Source organism: Mizuhopecten yessoensis, unplaced genomic scaffold (assembly GCF_002113885.1).
Source record: "Mizuhopecten yessoensis strain PY_sf001 unplaced genomic scaffold, ASM211388v2 scaffold10591, whole genome shotgun sequence".
NCBI classification, from domain to species: domain Eukaryota; kingdom Metazoa; phylum Mollusca; class Bivalvia; order Pectinida; family Pectinidae; genus Mizuhopecten; species Mizuhopecten yessoensis.
In genome coordinates, this window is record NW_018408623.1 from 1,188,297 (window position 1) to 1,214,361 (window position 26,065).

At 36.3% G+C, this 26,065-nt stretch overlaps 3 protein-coding genes across 8 annotated transcripts in view; 1 reads left to right on the forward strand and 2 right to left on the reverse strand.

Moving 5' to 3' along the window:
* The window catches only part of LOC110461227, a 23,540-nt gene extending 17,493 nt beyond the window's left edge, over positions 1 to 6,047 (reverse strand). The window contains exons 1-2 of the mRNA XM_021514613.1: positions 5,942 to 6,047; positions 1,809 to 2,710 (exon numbers count right to left, since the gene is read on the reverse strand). Of these exons, the coding sequence (XP_021370288.1) occupies positions 1,809 to 2,710; positions 5,942 to 6,038 (999 nt within the window). The 5' untranslated portion in view covers positions 6,039 to 6,047. The remainder of the gene's footprint in view (positions 1 to 1,808; positions 2,711 to 5,941) is intronic.
* A 194-nt stretch (positions 6,048 to 6,241) lies between these two features.
* Positions 6,242 to 13,517, forward strand: LOC110461224 (probable 28S ribosomal protein S25, mitochondrial). The gene is made up of 4 exons (XM_021514607.1): positions 6,242 to 6,535; positions 9,110 to 9,216; positions 10,070 to 10,157; positions 12,420 to 13,517. The coding sequence occupies exons 1-4, from the start codon at positions 6,399 to 6,401 to the stop codon at positions 12,604 to 12,606; spliced, it is 519 nt and encodes a 172-aa protein (XP_021370282.1). The 5' UTR covers positions 6,242 to 6,398; the 3' UTR covers positions 12,607 to 13,517.
* Positions 13,518 to 15,280: 1,763 nt separating this feature from the next.
* The window catches only part of LOC110461243 (muscle calcium channel subunit alpha-1-like), a 153,769-nt gene continuing 142,984 nt past the window's right edge, over positions 15,281 to 26,065 (reverse strand). For all 6 annotated transcript variants that reach the window (XM_021514637.1, XM_021514636.1, XM_021514634.1 and 3 more), the window contains 2 exons: positions 25,035 to 25,283; positions 15,281 to 21,850 (listed from right to left, as the gene is read on the reverse strand). In XM_021514637.1, coding sequence (XP_021370312.1) covers positions 21,815 to 21,850; positions 25,035 to 25,283 — 285 coding nt within the window. In that variant the 3' untranslated portion in view covers positions 15,281 to 21,814. The remainder of the gene's footprint in view (positions 21,851 to 25,034; positions 25,284 to 26,065) is intronic.

Genomic DNA, 26,065 nt, shown 5'->3' on the forward strand with positions numbered 1-26,065 from the left:
CCCCCCCCCCCCCCCCTTCCAAAGTAAAGGGAATACTATTCAAAATGCGATGTCTGAGCAGCATTTTGTTTTTGAAAAAAAATGAAATCAAGCTGACAGATGAGGAACAACAAAAGATCGCAATAAGTAGCTTATAGCCAGCTTAGCCAACGATAGACTCCTGTAAGTCCAGAAATAGGGGTGGATGTGTCATACCTGTCTTTTTACAAAAAGAACCCCCTTGGTAAACTTTTATGGATGATCAGCTCTCCATAGCAAACATCGCTTGGCTTTTGGTCAGTTGAGCAATACACAAATACTAGGTATCAAATAGCACGTAGTCATAATGAAAAGCAATATTTCTATGAACTTTCATAATAGGTTTTTGCATTCAATTCACTCATATGGAAAGACAAGCTGAGAAAGAATTTTTGCAAACCTAAAACCTTCTAATACAAATATTAAAAACATGTAACACATAATTCAAGATAAGGTTATACATGTATCTTTAGATTGTAACAATGCAACTTGTATACATGTACATGTTCAATAAAAAAATGTCTTCATAACAAATCAAACTTTAACCCTTTCAACACTGTAGACCATAATGGACTAATCCATATCAATGCATGGTAGAGTCTATTAAAGTGACATAGGGGTGAAAGGGTTAATAGAGGTCTATAATAAACTATATTCAACATATACACATATTAAAGTATACAGGGCTTTCATAGCATAACCATAAGTGAACATAAATCCAGATATTTTTGATGTAAATATTGTGCCCAACATGATTGAAAAAATGCCAAAGTCTTATACAAAGCTGGAAAAAAGGCATGAAATAGACATCCTACCTGTAAATATACCTGTACCTGTGGTAAAAGTGATACCTAACAGAGCATCTGTCTTGAGCTATCTAGGTTTGTAAGACTGCAGGTGTATAGATAGGCATGCTAAGGCCGTACTTAAAGAATATTTGTTTGTCCTTGGTTAACTCTACCTCAGTAGTGTAGGCATAGGTGGGAGAAATATTTCAGTTTATTTCCGATTTTCATTCAAATTTAATTCAGCAATAATAAATACATCACTAGAGCCACAATGGTTTTTAAAAAAGTTTGAAAGATAGTGTGACTGAACATGAAGAAAACAATTACACTCATTTAAAAATTCAATATTTTGCATCAAACATTCAGAGTTTCTAGGAAATCAGAAACATTGAATATGAAATATAAAATGACTTGTGTTGTGGTAATAATTAAACTGGGTAGGTCAATGACATAAAAGCAATATTCTATTTGGCCTAACCGCAGTAAGAAATGTTTAGGTGCCTCCTGTTCATGTGATAAGACATAGGGATTGAGCACAGGGTATTTTATCAAAGTATTTCATGCAATATCATGAGATAACCTTTAGAATGTGGTCAGGGTCATGCAGGGCTGTATTTAACAAGGCAACCCTTCTCAGTGACTATGCATATTTTGTGGTATGTGACATTTGATTCTTGACCCTTACAGAATACAGGAATGATAATATTTTGTGCCATTCCACTAAAATGTACCTGGAATGGTGATAAGAAAAATATCAATGAAATTATCCAAATTTCACATACCCGGTAAACAAGAGGCCCACAGAACCATGGAAAACCCATCAAAAGAAGCCCACTCTTTTATCTAATGCTGTAGCATAAGCTAACAAATATAAACACCTTTTCAATAATGTTCATTTGAGAAGTAAAACAGGTAAAAATGTAAAATAAGTCACCCGACTCAGATCAGCCCTGGTGAGCCATACAACATTCATTATACTGGGCAGGAATTGCATAAACTTACCTGATTGCGGGTGAATGTTGAGCTCTTCTTTATACCATTGAGTGCAGCTTTCAGTAGCTTGGTCTCAGGATGTGACAACAATGCCACCAGAATCTCTGCGTTGCTGCGGGACAAGATGCCTGGGGAATTCTGGGATACCAGGATGGCCATAGATATATCTTCCTCTTCGTAACGGCCAACCTCCCATACCTCATCTTCTTCCTCGTAGCTACCTGCTACTAGACCATTAGTCTCTGTTTCCATCGACTCCTCACCTTGTCCTTTCTCTGATGACCTTTGACCCTGATCTGTAATGACTTTTTCTAACCCATGACCCTGTTGTGTATTGACCTCTGATGCTAATTGATTTTGGGAAGGCATGTCACTTGTAACTTTATTCCCTTCACTGGGCTGTATCATTGGCTCTGCACACACAGTCCTACTTACAGATTCAACTATAACACTTGATTCCTGCTCAGGTTTCACACATTGTAAGGTATCTTTCACCTCTTTTTGTTGGCATGTTTCTTTCCTGTCAATTACAGTATTTTCTGGTTTTGCCACTTTGCCATTTTCCTCTGTACCCTTTTCAGGTTCAGTGCGCCCTTCAAAAAACTCTGTTAGGGATTTAGTCATATCCTCAGCCAAAGGATCAAATCTGACCTTTTGTTTGGCCTTTGTAGTTTTCCATGGCTCCTTCACAAGTCTACACATTCCATCTTCACAGACATAATTATCAGAACCACTGCCGTCCCCTGCTCCTGTTACATCACCATCAGCCTGGCCAGCAGAGACTCCCTGATTAGGAGTGACTGACTTCCTGGGGAAGAAAGCATCTCCCGATGCAGAAACTGTTGTATCTTTTTCCACCGATGGCTTTACAACACCACCAGGAGTTGATGGTATGGCATCCTTGGGTTTTCCTGTTTGTAAAACATTTAGATGTAAGTCATGGATAATGTCATTAAAGTTGTGTTCCCAATCTGGGCCAGGCCTTGCACACAACATTTCACCCCTATATACATGTTTCCTTTGAATTGTGACTGGTGTGATTTTCTCGCTGCTTAAATTCCCTATTTTCAATTTAGTGGTTACAACTATTTCTTCTAATTCAGTCATTCTGCGATGAAAGTCCATTGTCTGCTTTAGTTTGTCTTTTAAAACCTTTCTCATTGTTTCTTGGTCATCCTTTTTAGAACTGAACTTCATGGTAACCACGGATGTGCCTCTGTCTGAAGTGGGTTTCACTTCAGATCCTGGTTCCACACACAAAGGTTCAGTAAAACCTTTGTTTCCTTTAATGCGAGATTACAATAAAAGTATGTCTATTTGTTATTTCTAACCAGGAGCTACAGCACAAACTTTCAACCCAAAATTAACTGATTTGCAACTATAAAAAATGTTATAAATAGCAAAGCAAGTCAAACTGTCCTACATGTATAACACCCTAGAAGATATTTTTCAAAAAAATGGTTTACTAGTCTGTGCACAAATAACTTAGACTCAGTCAACAACTAGAAAATCACACCAGCAAGGCAATGCATATTTTGCTTAAATATTTTTAATAGTTCTTTATTTGTGTTTTGGGACTGGAACACATGCTCAAAGTTCACACCTTTGAGAAAAGCTGTTTTTTTAGGTATATGTACTAAATTTGTAGAGAAAAAAACCCAGAAACACTGGCAACTCAAAACTTGCCAACATTATACCAGTTTCAGTAACTTTCATTAAGGCCATACATTTTCTTGTTTTTTTCTTCTTCTTTTCTTTCTTTTGTGACAGAGCTTTAACTATTTAGACCATATTCTCCATCAATGACAGGAAAAGTACTGAATTGGAGTATTTGTAAGTATACTTTGCCTATCATAAAAAAGTTATTACACATATCATCAATGACACAGAGTTTCTGTTTACTTCTAAAGCACACTTTTACTACCATGCAACTGAATAAGGCGATAATCCAATCTTGAAGGTCAAACAGTTTGCTAATGAAATCATCTTCCACAGAAAAACCATGAAGTAAATTTATATCTAAAAGGGGAGGCCCCGGAGGGTTTGAACTGATCAGGAACTATATATTTTAATGGCACCTATTTTTATACCTGTCATTAGAAAGGAAACATACAACAGTTCTAGAACTAACATTGGATTTCCTTACTTTATCAGGGGAGGTAATTAACTACTCAGGGGAGGTAATGAATGTTTTAGACACAGGTTAGGTTTCACATTACCAATAAAGAGAGGACATGGTAGAAATGGAGTAGCCAAAATAAGATTGTTGAGAAATTTTACACATGTTTTCTTTTATTTAATAATATTTCTATAAAAAAGTTGTTCTGAAAATGACAGAAGTTGACACCTCACCTGTAAATTTTAGTTTTTCTGTTCATAAATATAATGTATGGGTCAAAGAAGTAATATCGCCAGTAAAATCCTGTGACTACAGTTTTTAAATATTAGTTACAGCTTTGTTATATCCTATGATATGTCTTCTTTTTTCTTACATAATTAAGTGTCTTGTGTGTTTTACTGGTATCCTGTTTTACTGTGTCTTGATAAAACCTCGCAGATCTCTCTGAAAATTTGACAACCATATAATATTGTCTACACCATTGGAATTACTTCCTTGCCCAATATACATTCAAATGCTCAGGTATGTTTGCTTAAAACTTATGATATCTATACCAAATTGAATTGTGAATGGATTGGGCCTTTATTGGCTTTTAACCAAATTAGCTGCTGATATCATCAAGCACGGTTATTCTCAACATGAACAATATACTTATAATATATGCATTGGAAATACTGTATCGATTATGAAAAAAAGAACTGGGTTTGAAGAATCAGTGTTATTTCAACTCGAATAGCAATTTTGACAGCAGCATTTTCCCCCGGTAATATATCCTCAGGTTACCGGTTTCCGCGCACTTAAAGAAGCATCCGCGAACAGATGACTGTCATAAACACGTATACAATCTACTAATGGAAACAAAATACTAGTAACATAAAACTGTATTAAAAAAAAATTCAGAACAAACAATTTTTAACAAATTTCTCCGATAGGAAGTAGCCGCCATATGTTTCCGTGTGTCTATTTTGATTTGGTGTTCAAAGAAAGATAACTCGAATACACTAAAAAGATATTCTATGCAGTGATCTGCAAGAACAAAAGCTTCGTTTGGAATAAAAAAAAATGATCATCAAATTAATTATCAAAACATTTTTTTTTAAATTTCGCATTTTTAGTTGATTTTTCAAGATGTCAAATTGAACGAATTCATGTAATTTTATAAATTTATTTATTATATTTATTTAGTTATAATATATATATAGAATCTGTTATTATTTTTTGTCTGATGTCTTATATATATCGGTTTTGGTTGATGGTAAGTTATTTCTCATTTTGTTCTGTTTAAAATTGGTGAAAATTGGAAGTTCATTGCATTACAAGGTTTACGTTTCATTGAAAACACTGTTTATCGATATAAGAATGTCTCTTTGGCTCTTCGGAAGTGGAAAAAAATTGGCGAGGAGATGTGACCTCATTTGCATGCAACATTTTCGTACGTTTGTCAGACTACAAAAAAGACTGGTTCATGAATGAAATGTATCACCGTTTTTTCAGGTATGGGTTCATTTTGAGAAAGATAAAAAGTGCATTAAGCAAAACTGCATATTTATGCGGTTTTTTTAATCAGTGATTAATTCTTATGTTTTCCGGACGAACTTCCGGTAATTTTTGTCTCAGTTTACAGACGATGGCCAAACGTCTAAAAGATCCTTGTGTTGTGTCCAGCAGGTCACGTAGTTACGAGATATAGCTTGATAAAATGACTGCGCGGAAATACATAACGCGCGGAAACTGATGACTAGACGATACAGATATACATTGATACAACCTTATTTTAAATAGCCTATGGTCTGACTGTCCATCATCATAAAGATTATTTTGTTGATTTTGTACCTTCATTAAGTGACAACACATGTACTTCACTGTATACTACGAACTTATTTGACTAAAGTTTCTGACTACACAATAACATCATGCATCATTCGTGTTTTGATTGTGGTCTTCGGCGATTCAGATTTGACATTATTCAGAAGTATGCCAACGTTGAAGTCGTGACTTATAGAAAGAAAAATAGTTTATCAACCTCTTTTCTTCTTCCTCCATAAGATGAAAGATACTATCACAATCCCAACAGCGATCACTGTACCCGCTCCCACACGTGTAGCCAAGGTCGAAGCCATCTTCTTTTGTCGTCTGCAGATGTCGTGAAATTGAAAGTAATCATACATAAATATACAATACTTCGCCGAAGTGAATTTAAAATACACAGAGCAATTATTATCATAAGATATTATAAAAATATTTCAAACCGTTATTATCAACATTATTGGCTGTGAAATATATTCGTTGCCGTAAAATCCTGGTGCCAAATGTTTTACCACAAACAGACGACTTCCTGTGTTTAACATGTGTGAACCATGAAAGTCAAACACAACCTTCATTCATTTTAAACGTGTGTTTATTGTCGTACACAAGTTGTGCAATCTTCGATGTAGCTCCTTATTTAGTTTATTGTTTACCAAAAGACTTCATTTTCCAAAATGCCGTTCTTGAAAGGAAGGGCTGCCATGCGGCGCACGATGCGATACCTGGAGTCGAAACCGTTGTTTCTGAAGGATGAAGTGAGGGTCTTGACTGTGCACTATAACAACGGACAGCCTGCAAGCAAAGGCGCATAGTATGTAATTTTACCGTCATTCATGCACAGTCAGTGATATTGTCACAATGAATCCTGAGTTTGTTCACTTACTACATTGTATATAATATATAAATCATGATCTGGTTTAGTACTAATAGTATATACCCGGCCAAAATCACAGGTGCTCGGGTTGGGTGCGATAATATTTAGAGATTATTATATGACCATTTTGATATCACACCCCAGAGTCCTGATATCAGCCAAAGGGCCGAAGGCCCGAGAGTCCTGCAGGTCCAGTACACTCTGCCGATTGAGCTATATAGCTATAAAGACCTATATAGCTATATACACCTATAAATTATAGCTGTATTGAGCTATATTTTCTCAGATTTCAAATTTCATTAAATTAAAGCAAAGTCGCATAAAACAATAAGGTTAATGGTAATGTTGACTACAAAAAGCATACATTTAGATGTTTTTATTTTCATTTTTCATAAATGTAAAATTTCTGATTTCTTTACATCATTATTTTTTAAAAAGAATACTTATATTTAATGTCTTTTGTTATCAACCTAATGATACAATCTTCTTTTACATGCGACTTTGTTCCGTTTTCCTTAAAAAAGAAAATTACTTGAAAATAGCTCAAAAGACCTATTTCAGATAGGTCAATAGAGCTATTATAGGTCTTTACAGCTATATAGCTCAATCGGCAGAGTGTACTGGACCTGTCCTGGTATCAGCCAAAGGGCCGAGGGCTGATAATAGGACTTGAGGGCTGATTGGGGGTGTGATATCAAAATGGTAATATCAAAAACTTTTTATCAAATGTTATTTTCCTTTAAAATACACAAAAAAATATATAAACATTGTATTGTATAAACATGTATATAAACAAAACAATAACAATTATACGTAAAATAAAATCAACATTTAGAATTCCTGAATTCCTACATGGTTATTGAAATTTGGGTGGGGCTTTGTAAATCAATCTTTAAATTATTTTCCATGAAACCGCAGTTATTCCATGCCAACGATTCGTTTGTTTACATTAAAAGTAGACAGCATTAAGCGGAAGCGACAAAATCCGGAAGTTTGGGAGGGGGTGTGATATCACTTTTTTAGGGTGGGGGTGTGATATCACTTTCAAGGGGGTGTGATATCACTCCAAGGGTGTGTGATATAACACGGGCTGATATCAACTTGTGGACATTTTAGACTTATAACACATACAAAATGGGTGTTATTATTAGTAAACATATGATAAATCACATAAATACCAGAACCTGAGTACCTGTGACTGGACTGAGTCGATCTCCAGCGACCAGGTAGCTCAATTTGTAGAGCCCTCGTCTAGAGTTCTGAGGATCCCAGGTTCGCGACGGGGAATGGCCGTTGCATTTTTTTCTCTCTTATTACTAAAAATTGACAAGCTTGCCCACCCTTGTAACAAGCACTGGGTGAAACTTCCAAGGGGGTACCTGAACTTGGTTGTACATATATAGTGTTGGATTAGGGGGCGAAGAAAAAGGAGAGATGAATGTTGCAGAACAGGACTGGGTGCATCGTTGTTGACCAGGAAGCTTGTGCCATCATGATTAAATGGTAGAGTGTCCATCTAGAGTTCAGAGCGTCCTGGGTTAAAACCCCAGTATGGCCGTTACATTTCACTTTTTCCTGTTACATTGGTAATCCTTAATTTGGGTAACAGTTACTGTTAAATATTTACAGTAACAGATTTTTTACTGAAATCGGGAATTAAGTAAAATACACAAATTCCTTTCAATCATACGGAACAAGGGAACCATTTTTCAACATAATCATAAATAATAGACATGACAGGTAAACTAATTTCAATTCTTGCAAGTAAGGAGAAGTTACCTTCAAGTCATTAGCTATAAAAAGGTAACATATGAATGCTTGTCAAAGTATTTTGCATGTTACCCTATACAATGTATTTTCATTAAAAGAGAAAAACCTTGGCCAAAAAATGCTCAAGAAATTCCTTGACTTAACATTTTTCCAAAGACTTATTGGAGTGGAAAAATTAGGGATGGGTGTTGCTGAGAGACAGAGCCAATATATGGAAATAGTTGTGGTATCATATTCAATAGGAATATTTTCCCATGGTTGCTTTATTATCCAGGTGAACAATACAGGCCCTCTGGGCTAGATGAGTCCAAAATCAAATATTTAGAAATAACTGTTACTCCACAGCAAACTTTAATAACAGTAATTGATGGAAAAAAAACATAAGATTGCATCATTATTCTGTCCAGTAACATGTAGTAATCAGCTGACTGCAGTAGGAAATACTGTAGACTGGGAACTTTTCGCCATGATTTAACTTTCGCCCTCCATCTTAAGGGTGAAATTTTCCTGACAGTGAAAATATGTCCACAACATGCCATACATAGGATAACATGTCAAGGGCAAAATTAACACGGAGCGAAAATGGATTCTTACCAGTGGAGGACGAACATTTGACTGAGCGAAAGTTTCCTGGTATAAAGTAGACAAAATCTTAACAACTCCGGCTTATGTAAAGGTATAGAGACATAGAATAATTTGGTGTATATTTGTTGACATCAATGCTTTATTTCGTATTTACAGTGATTTTGTATTTTGGCATCTACCACAACTGCAGTATTGTAATCCCCGTGTTCAGATAGTCACCTTTAAGAACCTGACACCATCACCATTCTTTCAGTTTTACTTCGGTGAGTAAATAAGAAACCACAGATTGTATTGTGGGTTAATATCAATATTATCTGATTGTGTGGTGTGTTAATTAATATCAATATTATCTGGTTGTGTTGTGGGTTAAGTGATATCAATATTATCTGTTTGTGTTGTGGGTTGATATCAATATTATCAGACTGTTGTGGGTTAATAGCAATATTATCTGATTGGGTTGTGGGGTAATATCAACATTATCAGATTGTGTTGTGCGTTAATATCAATATTCTCTGATTGTGTTGTGTGTTAATTTTAATAATATCTTATTGTGTTTTGGGTTAATATCAATATTATCTGATTGTGTTGTGGGTTAAAATCAATATTATCAGATTGTGTTGTGGGTTGATATCAATATTATCAGATTGTGTTGTGGGTTAATATCAATATTATCTGATTGTGTTGTGGGTTAAGTAATATCAATATTATCTGATTGTGTTGTGGGTTAATATCAATATTATCAGATTGTGTTGTGGGTTAATATCAACATTATCAGATTGTGTTGTGGGTTAATATCAATATTATCTGATTGTGTTGTGGGTTAATATCAATATTATCTGATTGTGTTGTGGGTTAATATCAATATTATCTGATCAGCAAAAGTTAAGGGATATTGGTTCAGTTTTAGGAATAGTCACTCACTTAACTATACATTTTTACCAAATTGGTAAGTCAATGAACAATATGTATTAGTGCAGTGCATCCATTTGGTCAAGTTCACAAATGAGTTTTATGAGATCATGAGGGAAGTTATGAACAGTTTTTGCAATATTCAGATTTTTGTTTAATTTGAATGGAATTTGTAATAAATTGCTCACAATTTTTTTATCTTCAAAGGAAACGGAGAAAAGATGTTAGTGGACCTAGATTCTGTGCCCCGTGATGCTATAATGAGCCACCTGCAAAATACCATATGTAAATCAAGGTATGTTCCTTTATGAGCGAAAATGCGTTCACCAAACTTGCTATGCGTATATGCATCTTTGGAGGACAGAGTGTTGCATTACTGAAATTGGGTCTGGCATCCAATAAGGTTAGGATTTACACTCCTTTGTTCAGTTTTGATATGTAAGTTTGTCTGCAACATAACTTTGTAGAGCTCTGTATCACATACATTCACCAAATTATCTATTGTTTGTAGGTTCCTATAGCACGACCATTAAAATGTATATGAGTGACATTTTTATGACTAATACGTTATGTACTCTGTTACCTTCATCAGATGAGTGACCAGTAAGGTGAAGGTACTTTAAGAAGTTAAATATAAACAAGTTGGCAATAGAATTGATATTGATACTTCCTTACACAAAACTACTTCGGTTATCAGAATATCGTTGCAAAAAAGTTAGTAGATGAGTTGTAATCATCGATGTCAGACTTTTTATTAATACATCAGGAATGTTTAATGACAGATCTTTTGAAGTTTTGATACACCAAGTTTTCCACAAATAGCAATTCTAAAGCAGTGAGCAAATTATATTTTGTTCATGAAAATTTGGAATATGGGGAAGGAAGGCAATCAATCTCTATACTTTGATACATTTTTAGCTCACCAGGTGGCGTCCGTCCGTCGTCTGTACGTCAACAATTTCTTCAAACGACTTCTTCTTCTTAACCGCATGTTAGAACTTAACTAAATTTGACTGGAAGTATCCCTAGGTGGTGGGGATTCAAAACTGTACAAATGGTGTGGCTGACCCTCCAGGGGCTGAGGGGTGGGCCAAAAGGGGGCAATTTGGCTATATTGCTATAAGTGACTTCTGTAGAACTAAAAAATGGATGTCAACCATATTTGACTGGAAGCATCTGTATGAAGTGGGGATTCAAAATTGTACAAATGGTGGAGCTGACGCCCCAGGGGGCCGAGAGGCGGGCCAAAGGGGGGAGATTTGGCTATATTGCTATAAATGACTTCTTCTGTAGAACTGTGCACTGGATATCAATTATATTTGGTCAGAACCATTCATGAGAGGCAGGGATTCAAAATTGAACAAATGGTAGGGCTGACCCCCCTGGGCTAAGGGGTGGGGCCAAAAATAGTTCATTACTTGGAAATGGTTGAGATCCCCACTCTATAACCATATATACAATTGCTGAGTATAAAGAGAAGAATGCACATATGCTTCCAGGATACCCCTGGAGTCTGGCCCCACTCTTGGAGACATAGTCCCTGGTTCATAACTTTGAAATGGTTGAGATCCCCACCCAAAAACTATATATACAAATACTGGTCATAAAGAGACAAATGCAGTCATGATATTATACTTAATCTTGGGGTCTGGCCACAACCCTAGGGACCTAGTTTCTGAGTCACAGTTTGGAAACAGTTGAGATCCGGACCCCATAACCATCCATAAAATTGCTGGGTATGAAAATTCTAATACATGCACAGATATGCTACAAGGATTGGCCTAGGGGTCTGGCGTCTGGCCCATTCCCTTGGGTCTTATTTGGAGAATATTTTGCCATGATTGCTAAGATATCCAGGTGAGCATTACAGGCCCTCTTGGCCTCTTGTCTTACAAGCTATCGTAATGGTTGAAATGGATGCAGCATGGCACGATCATGTCTCTATGGTTCATAATTATATAAATATCCTCCATAACAAGAAGGACATCAGAATAGTAATGTATAAATCAGTCATTGCATTGTTAGTGGTACATCTGCTTAGTTGGTTTTTAGCTGGTGGGTGAAGCCGAGCATCTTATGCTATAATGCCTAGGGATTCTTTTTTATAAGATAACTGGAAAATTTTGGATCAGTTTGGGTTCATTCATCTACTGTAAATCTTGTCAAGTGGGGTTAAGACAGATCTCTATTGATTTTAAAAGTTGAGTAATAAACTGTTGATTTTTAAGTCATTTTGAAACATGTCTTCAATTTATTTGTACAAATGTGTACATGTATATATACAGCTGTGCTAAAAATAATGTCAACAGCAAGGTGTATCAAGTTAAAAGTACGGTATCAATCCTACAGTGCAACTACTCAAACTGAATTGATAACCTCAGACTGTGTTCCCGATAATACCAATATACACAAATTGCATCATATCTCTTCATTTAAATCTGGTGAAAATTAACAGTGATACTCGGACTACAGATGAAGTTCGTCGATTAGTTGGCCTGTTGTTACAATGGCAACACAAATGTAAGGTGATGTACAATGATGACCTCTGTTTTTTCAGTGCTATTATGGCGAAAGCATGGAAGGAGTTGCAAGCGAAAGACAACCAAGCTAACTTTGGCTACTCGTGTTCACGCTGGTGTATCTGTGAGATGCCTGGTCAGGTTCCCTGCTCCGGCGTAGTAGAGCTCCCAAAAGAAATGCGTGGCAAGTACAGGGTTTCGAAGAAGGAGGAAAAGGAGCTGTAGGATCAACACGAGAAATGATGTGGAAGATGTGTTTTAATTTTCAATGATTTTGTATTCCATGAGGAAGAACGTAGTCATGTGGGTTATTGGATGTGAAGATTCTTGACTGATGCGACAGCTGTATTTGAATTTTAGAGATATTGACATTATTGTTGCAGTACTGTGACCGTCAATCAGATATTGTGTTATGCAAGTGTTCCATTTACCTGAACTTTAACAATACATCAATCGACTGAAATATTGTGCTATTTCTTCATATTTGAATATTGTGATACAAGATACTATCAAAAGCATCATATTACTATTGATATACATAAACTTAAAACTACTAGCAAGTATGCGAGTGACAGAAACTCTACTAGTACTGATGATAAAAAAATGTTCTTGGATTAAATTCGCGGAGAAAGATAAACACATGTACATCAGGATACCTATTTCATAGAGTTAGTGTATTACCCCGGTTTTAGTAGATCCCTATATAATCTCTCGCTCATAGACAGAGCAACGATCATCAAGAGGTAAATTGTTACTTGTTTGAAATATTCCCAATAGCTGTCAAATGCATGTTTTTTTGTATGTGTGTTTTCACCACATTTCATAGTTCGAAACTGGGAATTATTTGACAGTAACTTACATTGCCCTTTGTAATAATATTATTATTGGACCTTGTAAACACGATAACTTGAATAAATGTTGATGGAGTTCAATGAAACTTTGTCCGGTAAATATTTGACGGTAACCTGCAGACTTATTGCGCTTTGTCGTTATATTATTATTTGTCCCTGTGATGTTGATTGACATTACAAAAGAATAGATGTAAATTCATGTGGTACACCTTTCTTTTCCTTCATGACACATTTTTGCTACTAACAAGGTGCTATTAAAATTTTGTGCCTTATTTAATAAATCATTGATTTACGCTTTTACTTGTTTCTTTTAACCAAGAACAGAAGACATACAGTAATACCAAGTTTGTTCAAAACAGACCCCTTGGGTCAAAATTGGAGTCACACCCATTTATTTCAGTTATCGTGTTCACAGGGTCCAACAATAATAGAATTACCATGGGGAATAACTATGTTATAGTCAAATTGGTCCAGTATTCAAACTCATCCAAGATCTCATTGATACAAAGCTGCATACAAAGTTTCATCAAAATCAGTTCATATTTACTGAAGTTATTGTGTTCACAAGGAATAATTAATGGACGATGCAGCAAGGTCACTCGGACCAAGAAAAGTATGAATTGGCCCCTGGATGACAGTCCTAATTTGAATCGGATGTCAGGTGACCGTAAAGGCCCATTGGCCTCTTGTTAAAAATCTTCTCAAGAATCAGAAGTGCCACAGGTTTGTTGTTTTGCATGCATGATGCCTTGGGGATATATATTCAAGTTTGTTAAAATCAAGTCCCTTGGGCCATAGAAGGGGCAACAATGGAGGCTTTTGATTGGTCATAATTTAGAAATGTAGAAAAATGTAGTCGGATTTTGTTGAAAATTGGTTTGTAGAGGTAATTGGGTACACTGAATTTAACGATGGGTGTTTCGAAAAAGTTTGTTGTCATGGTGACTAAGTGATGGCCTTTGCTTGGTCAAAATTTAGATATTATACAATATTTCCCTGAATTTGGCATTTATGGGTATTTGACTAACAGGAACTTAATGGCAAATGATCATTTGCCATTGAAACCAAAATTTCGGGGTCTTCCCATGTTAAATGCATACTTGCCAGGTTACCGTTAAGGCCCATGGGCCTCTTTTTTTTTTATTAACAATTGTTTATTGTAGCTTGAGACGGGTTTGAAGTTGTTTTTATCCTATTTTCCTCAATGTTTTATTCCTTATGAACCACACCCTGCAGTGGATTTTTTTCAAACTTTGTGTGTAGCACAAATACCTAATGAAGTTGAGCCCCTTTACAACAAATATTTATTTTTACACCTTTCAGGATTAGCTATGCCCCTTTTTGTAGAAAAGGTTGACTTTGTTTGGCTATGCATTCATTCATTTTCCAGCAAATGTTTTTTCAAACTTTGTGCTACATGATGAAAAAGTAAACCTTTTTAATTTTGACACCTGGAATCAGCTTGTCCATCCATCGGACATGATTTTGATAAATATTCAATGTGGCTATGTGTACGCTCATTTTTCAAAATTTGTGCGTAGCATTATTTCTTAATGTAGTTGTGCCTCCCTAAAGCATTTGATTTTGTTATGCCCCGGCATAAAATGGGGGTTGGGGGATGCATATAGTGTTGCCGTGTTGTCCATCCTGATCCAATGTAAACACTTACCAACTTCATTCTTTCAAGGAATTTTGTCAAGGTCGAGTATACCTCAGACACCTTTGAGTTTCAGGGTTCCACCATCAAGGTCATGGTTGCTATATTTAGAAAATCATCCACCGATTCACTCTTAATAGATTTTGATGAAAGTTTATACACAGAATACCCGGGACATCGTGTTTGTGTTTCAGGGTTCAAAGGTCAAGGCAAACATATTTCAGGGTATCAAGATCAAAGTGGTCGTTACTATTGAAGTTGAAATACTTTGGCCCAGGGATGCTCCATGCCAAATTTGGTCAATTTCTCTTCACTTGTACATAAGGGGTTGTTTTTTTCATTAAATAGTTGGACACAGTTGCTCTAAAAGAACAAATACAACAGAACCACGTTTGGTAGTAAATATTATAATTTATTGCACATATTAACATTCCTTGCAAAATGGTTTTGTACATGAAGGATGTGTAATGGTATCACTGTCCTACACCTGTTAATATTTGAGGGAAAATTTGGGGTTGGGAAGGGGAGGGTCATACATTTTTTGGCTTTACGATTTACATTCCATACAATCACACACTTTTGGTAAAAAATATATTACCCCTGAATATAAAATGTACCATGGAAATTACTTGTATAACCATCCAACCATTCACAAACTTCCACCATCTTTTGTGTGGGAAAGCACTCGTCAAAAAAGAAGGAAAAAAAAGACAATAAAACCCTGAATTCCCCATCGTGACAATTTAAAAAGCATTGAAATCCCCCGTATATAAAATATGTTGAGATAGTTTTAGTAATTTCACAATCTGGATCTGGCTTGGATAAAAAAGAGAGACTCGTATCCAGATTTAAAGTTGCCAAAAATATTGCTTACTGGTAAATACAACCTGCCTAAACAATGATTAATCAATAAGACGGTATTTCTCTGGTGTTTTCCCATTGATGTATTAAAAAGATATACTGGTAATATTAGGTGACGTCTAATGTAAAACAGAATGAATTGATTGATTTTCAACATACGGCACATAACATATTAATTCTGTGTTCAAAATATATTGCAGAAATTTGGTTATAGTTTTATTGTTAGTAGTGAGTTTGATGTTGAGGATCTTCAATAATTCAAATAGAAAACCATAAATTGATAAAAAATAAAAAGGACAAGAAATTACTGCTGCGGAATACAGATTTCCAAGTCAATGGACACCATACATATGTAACTACATATCATGGGGAAAACATCAAGAAAAATACCAAAATAGCAGATAGGCACATATTTGGGAGATATTTAAGGTATTTTTGATGCTGTAAGTAGTAGTCTGGGTTGTGTGAAGTTATTCAATGGGCGGGACAATGTCACATGATCTGTATGTTGGGCATGATCAATCACTAACAGCTATCTCCGTACAATGTGAAGAAGGCCTGCATAAAAAGTACACCACAATAGTAAAGAGATATTGGCTACATAAATCTCTAACTGAAATATCTTAGTAAAACTTTCATAGTTATCTGCTGTCGAGTATAACATTAAATATTAAAAAAAGCATATACACCTCAAAAATTTAAAGAAAACATTTTGATTTACATCTCCTTGCCTACAGCACTAGTTCAAATACATTCAAATTGACTGGAAAGGAGGGGTTGGAAAGCATGGTTTATACAAATTCAATAAGTGTTTCCATATGGGAAAAACACTATTTAATATTATGAAATGTGTTTATTTATCTCACATTACTTCTCAAAAGTCTAGACACACACAGACACATGCATACCTTTTGTAAACAACTGAGCTTTGGGCTTTAAAAATTGTATATTATGGAGATATCAATACATAAAAAAAAACGTGGCTTTTTGGTCCTGTGAGACTCGCTTGGTTACAATAGTGATTATCACAGCAAGGGAAATTTGTAGATTCATACTTGTCACATTTGTCATGTCTCCCTCTATGGCCAAGGAGTGACTCGCAACACAGATTATCTTGGCCACTACTTGGTTGTCATGGTATTGACAGACAGGTAACCATGAAGACAGCATACCCGATATTTTGGGTATCATTACAGGCCAGCCACGCTAGGTTGACATTTTATCAATATATATATACACAGGCAATGGAATGAACTTGTAAGGATCTTGACACAACTGTGGCAAGTTACAAAACAAGGATAAAAATGCAAACATTCTATGATATAATACAATGAATTCAAGGTCGACATCATCCAAAGGGGAAGGTAACCAAGTACATGTATATATATACAAAATACAGGCTTACTGAAACATTTCCCTCACAAGATTCCAACCTCTTAAATACTTAGATGAGTCGAAGATTAGTCCGAGATATTTCTCAGAAAATTATTTTTGGCAAGAACTAAAATAATTTTTTATTTTGAAAACATGATAGATAAAAAGTATTTAGAGTAGGAAAATAAGTGTATTGATTAGAAAAAGGAAGTGAATGCTGCTCTTAAAGGAGATCTATATTCTATACATCAGAGATATACAGTACCTGTACAGCTCCTAACTACGGGCAAACCAGAGCACCCTTATTTACAGACAGATCATGTGGAACTCCAGGGCACCCTTATCTACAGACAGATCATGTGGAACTCCAGGGCACCCTATCTTCTGGACAAATGGTGTATAACTCCAGATCACACTTATGTATAGTCAGAATTAATGTTGCACACTGGACCACCCTACTATGTAGACTGATAGTGTGGCACACTGGAGCACCCCAGTATGTAGACAGATAATGTGGCACACTGGAGCACCCCACTATGAAGTCAGATAATGTGGCACACTGGACCACCCCACTATGTTGTCAGATAATGTGGCACTCCAGAGCATCTATCTATAGAATGATGTGTCACTCTGGAGCACCTCAATATCTACAGAATGATGTGTCACTCTGGAGCACCCCAATATCTAGAGAATGATGTGTCACTCTGGAGCACGTCAATATCTACAGAATGATGTGGCCCTCTGGAGCACCCCAAAATCTAGAGAATGATGTGGCACTCCGGAGCACCTCAATATCGAGAGAATGATGTGTCACTCTGTAGCACCTCAATATCTAGAGAATGATGTGGCACTCTGGAGCACCCCAATATCTAAAGAATGATGTGGCACTCTGGAGCACCTCAATATCTACAGATAATGTGGCACTCTGGAGCACCTCAATATCTAGAGAATGATGTGTCACTCTGGAGTACCTCAATATCTAAAGAATGATGTGGCACTCTTGAGGACCTCAATATTTACAGAATGATGTGAAACCTGCAAGCACCTCAATATCTACAAATTGATGCGTCACTCTGGAGCACCCCAATATCTAGAGAATGATGTGGCACTCTGGAGCACCCCAATATCTAGAGAATGATGTGTCACTCTTGAGTACCTCAATATTTACAGAATGATGTGAAACCTGCAAGCACCTCAATATCTACAAATTGATGCGTCACTCTGGAGCACCCCAATATCTACAGAATGATGTGGCACTCTGCAGCACCTCAATATCTACAGAATGATGTGGCACTCTGGAGCACCTCAATATCTACAGAATGATGTGGCACTCTGCAGCACCTCAATATCTAGAGAATGATGTGGCACTCTGGAGCACCCCAATATCTAGAGAATGATGTGGCACTCTGCAGCACCTCAATATCTACAGAATGATGTGGCACTCTGGAGCACCTCAATATCTACAGAATGATGTGGCACTCTGGAGCACCCCAATATCTACAGAGTGATGATGTGGCACACCAGAACACCACACTATCTAACGACAGAGGATGTGAGTTACAGCTATGAGGCCACACAAGCACCATCATACCTTGTGGTATGTTATAAAAAACATGAGTAAAGCGTTAACAAACATGATTGACGGGTAATGAAACGATTTCAATGGTACTGATTAGAAACAGTATTTACACGTTAGTAGGAGATGCATACAGTCTCCCAGCTATGCCACACGCACACAGCTTTCATAAAGTTACATGGCCACATCCGAGGCCCCACTCTCGCACACACATGGCCATCACCGACCAACCTAAGGAAACGCCAGGGAAAAGACATGTAATGCATAGGTCATGGCAAACACATTTTTTTTCTTGACAACAACATTCATTTGTAGTTTTCTTCCTTGTACCAATCCATAAATTAAAGAGTTAAATTACATACACCATTTTGAGATGGTGAGATTTTAACACGACATTAAAAAATTGTAGTAACATGTCAAGTCTCCTTAAATGCCAGTTTTAACCACTACAGAAATAGATTCTATTACTGCAATGCTACAGTGCATCTCGGTATACAGGAAAACAAAAACTCCAGGGTTACTTCACAAACAATAGTGATTAGGCTTAAATTAAAACTAAAACATAGTACTGGACATGTAAAAACAATACAATAAACCTATGTCACCCAGTCAGAGACCGCTACACACAAAATACACTACATGTATATATATTACAGATTCTTACAAACTTTGAGCAAATGGAGGGGCAAAATACAACAGAGAAAAACAACCTATCTTTGTAAAAAATTACAACAAAGAAAAAAACCCCACTATTTTTCTACACAACCAAAACATCACAATCAGGAAACACCTGTACTATAAAAAATCTGAACACGCAAGTTGCTAGGCAGTGTTTAAGCCAAAAAAGTAGGGACACAAAGGGGAGGTAATCATATATGATGCCATGGACAAGGTGCTTTTTGTCGCTATGTGGTCTTGGGTGTTTGCTTATACACGTATAAAGAAAATTTTGTTTTATATTAGTTTCAATTACTGTTTACATGATTACAGATTACGTCTACGTCAAGTTACCAGATAATAAGTTATCGTAATTTTGTGCTTAAACAGCACTATAATGTTGTGTCATTTTCCACTCCCAAACAACAACATATTGACTGAAATAGCAAGCTTCAAGGTCATCTCATTCTCCCCTAATGAAAATGCTATCTTTATAATACTTATATAAAATGATAAATTAAACGATTAAGACATTTTCTTTAAAACAAGGATAAATAAATTAAAAGCTTGACAATGACTTTGGAATGTGATTATTATATCTTTCTACTAAGACTCGCAGCAAGCCTTCCATGGCATTCCATACATAGGTATTGTGGTCTTGGTAACGTCGACAGTTTCAAGCGTGTATCCTTCTTTGGTCTATAAAATCTGTAGTCAGGTCTACAGCATGATGATAAGTCAGGACAAAACTTGAATAAAATTAGCTTAATTACGGGTCAGAATTTCAATGTAAAGGTGCTGAGAATTGAGTACATCACATTGTGATCAAGTAATGATCACTACTTGATCATATACTGTACACTCCAAACAAAATATCAATATTAGAATAAATATACAGATAAACTTTTATAATACAAAATCATTTTTATAACCTCAATAAACTTTAAAGTATTTGAAACGGAACAGTGAAGCATTGGCCTTCCACCTTTAATACAAATGTGTGTCTTGCATTGTGTCATATCTCTCTGAATACATTTGAATCTTCATATATTCTTAACTATATAAATTGTTTCCTGATTATATAAATGCCTATGTACATATAATTTGTGTAATCTACAAATAAAACAAGAAAGCAATGAAAATCTTACAGTACATTTATAAGATGTTCTACACAGAGAAATACTGAAGTTACGAGCCCTTAAAATTTAAAAAAAGAAAATTGAGATCTAGCAAATTTTGCTTTATTGCACTCCTAAGATGTTCCAGAAGCAGAAATGGATGAGCCATGTGTTGAGTATAGGAGAATCTCTGTGGGCAGACATTTTATCTACAGTCCAGCATATATTCTATCACACTTTTGGTATACGTAATGGACAGTTTCAATGGAGTTTTGATTTAGGCCCATTTATAAAGCTACAATGAAAATGCAACTCGACAACTTCCAGGATTCACTGTTAAATAGGGATTCACTGATAAATAATCAACAAGACACTAGTAATAGAAAGCTACACAATCACATGTTAAGGATCACCACGTAACATGTGTAGACAAATAGTATCATTAACAGTAAAATCTGTTTATAGACACCTGGCCTGGTGATTGGCTGACCTTTGACCTTGCACTGGTTGACCCTTGACATTGGACTTGCTGACCCCAAGTTATCACAGTAGACGATAAGGTGTGAGGACCCATGTGATACCGTCACAACACAAAACAGCGGGTTATCAACAGACAGTTTTGTATAAAAGAAACGGGAAAAAATAAAATTAAAATGGTCAACCAATCCAAATCTCCACTCTCACAATGCTTCAAACAATGACCTTTCAAAACAAAAGGAATAAATAAGAGAAAGTTAACAACCGTAGTTTGATGCTGTTGTACAGAATTTCTATGATTCCGTCCTTGATGGTACAAATGTTCATATTAAACATGTGACCATCTTTCAAAACATATGTCTATTCACATTAAACGTGTCTATTATTCACATTAAACATGTGGTTATCAATCACACTAACTGTGTGTCTATCCTTCACACAAAATGTGCGTCTTTTCAGTACTAGTCTTCTGGCTTGTAAAAACACTTCAGGGACAGGACACACAAGCCACAAGCCAGGGGGACACTCGCCATCACTACCAGAGTGAAGCTGTCACAGAATGCCACATATTGCATGGTACCCATGGAAACGCAACACACTTGTTCCCAAGCACCACCTCCAACTTCCTCCTCCATTGGTGGATGTGCTTGTCATTAAGAAATGGAGGTGAACTCCTGCTGATACAGCCTCCGAGTGTGCTTTTACCTTGGTCTCGTGACCTTGTGCTAACATGACGGTAGGTGACACGGTGGACTGTAGCATTAGCTACAGGCTTCCAGCCACAGACCCCACACGTCGTGGCTTTTAGGGATACACCCAATCAGCTGGGCAGCCTTACTTACAAATCTACTCACTTTCACTGTCACTTAATGTATCGGTCGGAGTTGTTTCTTCTGGCCTGGAAAAGGTAGATGATAAAATTAAGTCACAGGTTAATTTTGTTAGCATATCTCTGTCAAATTCATTAGCTTGAAAGGGAGTAAGGTATGATGATGATGTTGCAAGCTAAATTCATCTGCCTAAGGATGGTTGTTAGTTGGCTTTACAGGGAGTTAGGTATGATGATGTTGCGAGGTTAGTTCACCTATCCATAGTTGTTAGTCCACTTTACAGGGAGTTGGGTACAACGATCGATGTGTTGAGGTAAATCATCTCTCTACTGATGGCTGTTAGTCCAAGTTACAGGGAGTTAGGTATGATGATGTTGCGAGGTTAGTTCACATATCCATAGTTGTTAGTCCACTTTACAGGGAGTTGGGTACAACGATCGATGTGTTGAGGTAAATCATCTCTCTACTGATGGCTGTTAGTCCAATTTACAGGGAGTTAGGTACAACGATGTGTTGAGGTAAATCATCTCTCTACTGATGGCTGTTAGTCCAATTTACAGGGTGTTAAGTACAATGATGTTGCAAGGTTAATTCATCTGCCTACCGATGGACGTTATTCGGCTTTAGATGGTGAAAGTACAATGATGTTGCAAGATCTTGCGTTAGATCACTGTATTTCAATGATGCCATAAGATTATGGTGCACTGAGGACCAGAGAACGAAGTAAAGAAAAAAATATCACATGATGATAAGTGGTAAGGAATTCTTTCATAATGAAAAGGTATGAGTTCTATTCCTGATTTTGGATTAAATGACCCCATGTTAGAATGCATGGTGTGGAAAACAGTGGCGATGTTGAAATACACGGATATAGGGCACAGGTTACATATCCTGTGACACAACAGATAATAGCACATAAGGAATATAGTAAGGTAGAAGTCAAGTAACCGATTGTTTCTTAAACTAGCACAAAGACTCTTTCAAAGATATCTAAAAAGATGGAGAACAGAAAAATAATATAGGATATTACATCAACAGTTTTAACCTTCAAGGGGCAACAGACAAAGAGGTTGTGTATAGAATGTGAGATGAGATTTAGGATAAAATGAGGTCGATGACAAAGCATTCACTGTGGCTGGACATGTTCTCCTCAATGAGATGAGAGAGGAAGGAGGGACTGTTCGGGCATGCCAACTTCAATGACTTGATAAGGGAGGTAACTGTCCGACATTCGGTCCTCAAACAGCTGATGAGTTGGGTGGGGGTTCACTGTGGGTGTTCCTTGGTAGGTAGAGTAGAGGTGATTTCAGCAAATGTATAGTAGTAATATATCTGTAAGACCAACTATTAAACATTCAGCAATATAAGTCCCAAAAATATTCAGGAAATGCAAAGTTCTAATCCATTATGGAGGCATCCTACAAAGAATGGTCTTCACATTCTATTTATCTGCAATCAACATGTTTGTGAACTCTACGGTAGACTTCTGAACTCTACGGTAGACTCACTGTAGCAATCTACAAGCTTTCTAGTAGCACAAACCAAGGCATTCAGGAGGAATGCTGGACTATTCACAGCCACACAAACATAAAGTATGTCTCTGAAAAACAATAGAAAGGCAACCATAGAAGGCACAAATCAACACTCCACAACAGACGCCATCATTCTCATGCCCTTATACGTTTAGCTCATGCATGAACAATTTGTTTCAAGGTCAAAGGTCATTTCAATCTCCAAAACAACTGGCTACATGACAACCTAGACAAGACAAATATTTGTATAATCAATCATTTAACAAACTTGTTTATCTTGAGGATACAAAATTTCAATATTTTTCCTAAATATGAAGATTTGAACTTCACATTAAAATAAACAAATTTTATTTATCAGTTTCATATCATTCATAGTATCAAGTTCTTTGAAAAGATTCATCAAAATGAAATTTTCTAAAAAAAAAATGGATATAATTAAGACCAAAGAGATAAGTTTTAAGAGATCTATTTCTCTCATTTCCAGACAAAAGTATTTTTCAATAATTCAGTCAGAAACAGCTAAGGATAAAATTGGCACATATAAAATTGACTATGTAAGTATACAATGTAAAAACTTTATAAATGGAAAATGTGACAAAATACATACAAACTGTTTACAGGATGTGTTAAGCCTTTTTAGTTAATAAATAGCCTCCGTAGATAATTCACATACCAAAAGGGAAGTCACTCTGTCCTGGAACTCCCTAGGGAGACAAGTCAGGATCTCAAATGCTCTATCTGTCTATCTCTAGCTAAAGATTTTCTATAATGGTGAAAATCATGTCATGATTTTTGTCATTTGTAAACCGATTTCAATCAATGGTGCAAATTATGTCATAATTTTTAACTTGATTAATTAATGTAATATTTTTTTTATATTTAATGCCATTTCTTCGGGCAAGCCATTTAAATGTACAAAACAAGTGCTGTTGAAAGTGATAGAGATCCTGACCAAGTACAGTGGAAATACACATGTTAAACACCAGGGACAAGTTAGTGTGTTAAGATTACCACAACAAACGCTCATCTCCTACAGATCAGCTGGCCATGAAGTGGAGGCAGAGTGAGTATACAGCAGGGTTATCAGTACACCACACAACAAGCATCTCAAATGATGCAATTTATATATAAAGTTAGGATCAATGAGCTTAAAACTGTCAAACATGAAAACAGACTGTAAATCATATATGTACAGGACTATGATACATAACGCTTGGGCCAGATCCAGCTGGCTTGCATTGTTGTAAACATTCACTAATATCTATCTATATATACATAATGTACAAATCGTAGTTAAACTTTTATCAATATAAACAAAAATTTGATAATGACAATGAAGACGACAATGATAATAACAATGATTATGACGATAACAATGATGATGAACACATGACAAAAGGCCTCCCATCTCTACGCATCATTACAGAATGGCCCACTTAGTCACACATGCCGGCCATTCTGCTTACGAGGTGGAAGGGCAATTTAATACTATTAGTTTGATCTGTTTATCACATGATCTGAGTAGGATTTGATCTTAAGCCTTATTTGGTCCACATGGAACTGAGGCTAAAGCCTCAATGATTACCACATTCAATGAAGAAAGACGTATGAAATGAAATCACGGAGAAAATGTCCTGTTCCCTATAAAGACAAAGTATTAAGATAAGTAAAATGATTTTTATCCTAGGAAAGGCCTTTGCTATAATGTGGTGACATATACCGTCTGCTCTTCACTTGGTTCATCATATTTATCAGTCCGTCTACGGGCCAACTCCCCTGCATCTGAATACTGATTATAGTCCCTCATTTCCTCAGGTTTGTAACCCCCAAGGTGTTCATAGTGAGGGTGTTGCGCCAACATGCGCGCCGCACGCTCAAGTTCTTCTTGCGTCATGTCATTGGCCTCAGCGATCTCGCGCTGTAACGTACGAGCGTCTACATATTGGTGAAGGCCTTCCTCTGCCAGGACCTGATACAGAAATTCAAAAACTCTTCATTTCATCCGAATATTTCTTTATTTCCCAAACAATATTTTTTTGTGTCATTTTATCCCACGTTTTGCCAACAACTAGTATGGATTTCTATACTGCTGAGGCAGTGGGTATGTTAACCATTATCATGTTACTTAGCATGTTAGAACCATGGTCACTGGTAAGTATGTATGTCACAAACTTTATGTGAAATCTAGTCTGACAACACAAATATGCATCAAAAACACCACAAAATTTCCTTTTGTTTTTGTCCAGATATGAACATTGTGGGAGAAATTGATCCATAACTTGTAAACTTGATGTCAAGTTTTTTTTTTACTCTTTCAACCCAAGTTTAAAATAAACAAGAGGCCAATGGGCCTTAACGGTCACCTGAGTCCTACAGTATTTATTTTTGTTGTTGAATTATGTACCAATTTGAGTCAAAAATAGTTAAGTATAATGTTAACTTAACTTTGTCAGGACCATGAGCTGATCATTCCTAGACCGATTTTCAGTGAGATCGGCCTATTAGAACTTGTTTTTAAGATTGAAATAGGTATTTACAAAATAGCGGCCATTGCAGCCAAATTGTATTTCTGATTGACCCGAAAAATAACAACACTTTGTCAGGACCATGATTCGATCATTCCTACAAAGTTTCAGTTCAATCAGCCAAGTAGAACTTGACTTTAAATTTGAAATAGTTTTTCAAAATGGCGGCTGTGGTGGTCATATTGGATTTCTGATCGACCCGAAAAATAACAACACTTTGTCAGGA

Bases quoted from the DNA above. Each gene is read 5' to 3' on its own strand.
- LOC110461224 (XM_021514607.1), top strand. From the start codon at position 6,399: ATGCCGTTCTTGAAAGGAAGGGCTGCCATGCGGCGCACGATGCGATAC. The intron at 6,536-9,109 runs GTATGTAATTTT...TCGTATTTACAG, and splicing joins CCTGCAAGCAAAGGCGCATA to TGATTTTGTATTTTGGCATC. The intron at 10,158-12,419 runs GTATGTTCCTTT...CTGTTTTTTCAG, and splicing joins AATACCATATGTAAATCAAG to TGCTATTATGGCGAAAGCAT.